The following is a 3,430-nucleotide window of genomic DNA, read 5'->3' on the forward strand; positions in this document are numbered from 1 at the left end:
TGGTCGAATCCGACCAAAGATAAACAGGCCATTGCGAAAACTCCAGTGAGTTTTTAACCTTGTCGATTAACTGCGCTAACAACAAGGCAGCTGACAATTCTAGTCGCGAGAGCGAGATAGCCTTGAGTGGGGCGACCTTGAGCATAGCAAAGTAGAGCGATATTTGTTGTGTCCAAGCTTGGTGCGAAGATATATGCAAGCTCCGAATGCACGCTGGCTGGCGTCACAAAATCCGTGTATCTCCAAAACTAGCGGATGGACATTGGATTTAACGCATCGAGGAATTGCTAATTGATTCAACGCCTTCATTTGGGTCTTGAAAGTGACTGAACGCGTGTGAATTTCCTGAAGGACGGACTCGTCCCATTGAATGTCTAATTGCCACAGATCTTGCAAAATGAGTTTTGCGCCCACAATGACTGATCCTAGCAGGCCGAGTGGGTCGAAGTATTTTGAGACTTTAGAAAGCATGAGCCGTTTTGATAGAATGCCGATTTCAGAGTCAGGCAAGAGAATTGGAACGTGTCTTGACAATGATTTCACTGCATGCCAAGAATACAAGAGTCTGTAATGTTATCTGTAATGGCAACTGGCTCACGGCCGCGTTTATCTGTTTCCAGTAACTCCAGGCAATTGGAAGCCCATTTGCTTAACTCGAACATCCCTGCTCTTAATAGTTGAATGGTTTCGTCGCGGATTAGCTTTAATTCGTCAATGGAGTCTGCTCCAGTGAGCATGTCATCGACATAAAAGTCGCGAAGGACGCATGCTGAACCACGCAGAAATTGATGAGTGTGCTGATCTGCCAATTGCTTAAGGCACCTAGTGGCTAGAAATGACGCGGAAGCTGTGCCGTAGGTGACGGTAATGAGCTCAAAGGTATCGACGTTCATAGAAGAGTCGTTGCGCCAAAAAATTCTCTGTAAGCGCGTTTGAGAGGGATGCATTGAAATTTGCCGATACATCTTTGTAATGTCAGCTGTGATGACACAAGAAAAGAAACGGAATCGCAGTAAAATCGAAACTAAGTCCCGCTGAACGTTTGGGCCCACTAGAAGTGCGTCATTCAAGGACACGCCGGAACTGCTACGACAAGAAGCATCGAAAACGACTCGGATCTTGGACGTTTGTCCGACTGCTTTGAATACACAATGATGAGGAAGATAAAACGATGTCGGCTCTTCTGGAATAGGTGGTTCTAACCGTCGCATGTGCCCCAACGATTTATATTCTTCGATAAATTCCGTGTATCGAATTTTGAGTGCGGGGTTACGCTTGAACCGTTTTTCAATCTCCCGTAAACGTTTGAGAGCTGTTTCACGAGAATCACCGATTTTCTCTAGCATCTGCTCCTTGACCGGGAGCTTGACTATATATCTGCCTTGAGAGTCTTGGGACGTGTTGTCCAAAAAATGACGTTCACAGATATTTTCTTCAATTGTGTAATTGTTCGAGGGAATGGATCTGTTATCCATTTGCCACGCGCGGCTGACATGATCGTGTAATTCAGAGTTGGTTATAGACGCGTAAAATGAGTGGACCTTCGCAGGGACTGCTGCGGTAGTGCCTAAACGACCCGATAGAATCCAACCCAATCGTGTTTTTTGAAGAGTAGGATGTTTGTCTGACGACCTTATTTGACCGACGCAGATCAAATCCCAGAATATCTCAGCTCCGATTAAGAGATCAATATCTGACGATATATGAAATCGTGGATCGGCTAAATGAATGTTCCGTGGAAAATCAAATTTGCCTCGTTCTGTAGAGACCGGAGGAATTTTGTCAGTGATCTGATCAGACACGATGCATTCAATGACCGCGGCGTAGGAACTGACTCACGATTGCAATTTGATCGTCGCGACGTAATGAGATATAGCTACCGTACCATTGACGCCGGAGATCGAGATATTTAACGGATGCGTTTTTAAACCGAGAAGTTCTGCAAATTTTTTAGATATGAAATTCGCCTGCGATCCGCAGTCAAGAAGTGCTCGGCACGGCCTGAGCGTACCTTCGTTATCACAGACGTGAACAACTGCAATCGAAAGCATAACATGTTCGCTGACAATTGAGCTTGAAGAATGCATTGCCAGAACCGAAGAGGAAGCGGTTGGCTTAGTTGCATCTTCCTTGTCCGTGGATGCCTCCGTGGCTGAAGATGCATGAAGAAGCGTATAATGCTTTGCGTGGCAGACCTTGCATTGACCGGAAGTACATTTGCTTGACACGTGAGAAGAAGACCGCAAACAATTAACGCAAAGCTTGCGGCTGCGAATTTCCGAGGCTCTCTGAGGAACTGGGAGCGCTACGAAAGTTTTGCAATAGTAGATGGCATGATCGCCTTGACAAAAGTGACATTTGACTTTAACGGTAGCCGCGCACGAAAGTGATCGTTTAGCGTTTAGCTGCAATTTCGACTCAGCCTTCCTTGCGAGAGCGGAGCTCGACCTTGAGGTGGCTTCAAGCACCTGACAGCGATGAGCGATAAAATCTAACAGCTGTTTCAACGTTGGCAGCTCATTGCCCGTTAAAGATATTTCCCATTCGCGTAATGTGATCAAATCTAATTTAGAGATTATAATCAGAATGAGAATGTCATCCTAATGCGTCGTGGGACGTTTTAATGCCTGAAGGGCATACAAATGTTTCGTGACGCCATCAGAGATTTTTCTAAGATCGACTGCGTTTTCCTTTGCCATTGACGGCAAATACATTATGGCCTTGACGTGAGTCTGAACGATGATACGCTTATTGTCGTAACGATCTTTGAGAATTGCCCACGCGACCTCGTAATTGGCGTCCGAAAGTTCTAGCGAACTGATCACAGCGCTCGCGTCGCCGGAGAATGATGCCCGTAGATATTGAAACCGCTGTGCATTAGAGAGAGAGGCGTTGGAGTGGATAACCGAGTTGAACGTGTCGTAAAACGGAATCATTCGTCATATTTACCCGCAAACGTCGGTAAATTCAGTTTAGGCAATCGAACATGCGTTCCGCGATCTGAATCCCGCACACTGAAGGAGGAAGAAGAAAAGATGGTAAACCTTCGGAAAGACTACTTCCCTCGAAAAAAAATCGTAACTATGTGTTTCCGATGTATTTTTGCCTCCTGATTACGAATATGATAATAAAATTTGGCGGTCGGACACATTGAAGCCGCTATCTTGAAAAACTCGCTGAAAAACAGATTTTTCCTGATTTTTTTGTATTTATCTTGAAAAGTACGAATGTGACAAAAAAATGTATCAAACAAAAAATGTAGAGCATATAATTCTCTATAAAAAAAGTTCTATGCATTTTTTTCGTAATCGCAAAAGGAAGCACATAAAACAGCGATGAAAGTGGATGAGCATAAGAATGACCAAATCGAATTAATGTCACTATTAGCTACGAAAACGTACCCAGAATGCGCCACGGGGAGGCTAGCGAC

The 3,430-nt window shown here is 44.7% G+C and overlaps 1 protein-coding gene across 1 annotated transcript in view; it reads right to left on the reverse strand.

Moving 5' to 3' along the window:
- Positions 1 to 539: 539 nt before the first annotated feature.
- Positions 540 to 3,430, reverse strand: part of LOC108778883 (uncharacterized) — a 4,364-nt gene continuing 1,473 nt past the window's right edge. The window contains exons 3-4 of the mRNA XM_018546195.1: positions 1,881 to 2,600; positions 540 to 1,790 (exon numbers count right to left, since the gene is read on the reverse strand). Coding sequence (XP_018401697.1) covers positions 540 to 1,790; positions 1,881 to 2,600 — 1,971 coding nt within the window. The remainder of the gene's footprint in view (positions 1,791 to 1,880; positions 2,601 to 3,430) is intronic.

The sequence above is a fragment of the Cyphomyrmex costatus genome, unplaced genomic scaffold, assembly GCF_001594065.2.
Source record: "Cyphomyrmex costatus isolate MS0001 unplaced genomic scaffold, Ccosl1.0 scaffold526, whole genome shotgun sequence".
Classification (NCBI taxonomy): domain Eukaryota; kingdom Metazoa; phylum Arthropoda; class Insecta; order Hymenoptera; family Formicidae; genus Cyphomyrmex; species Cyphomyrmex costatus.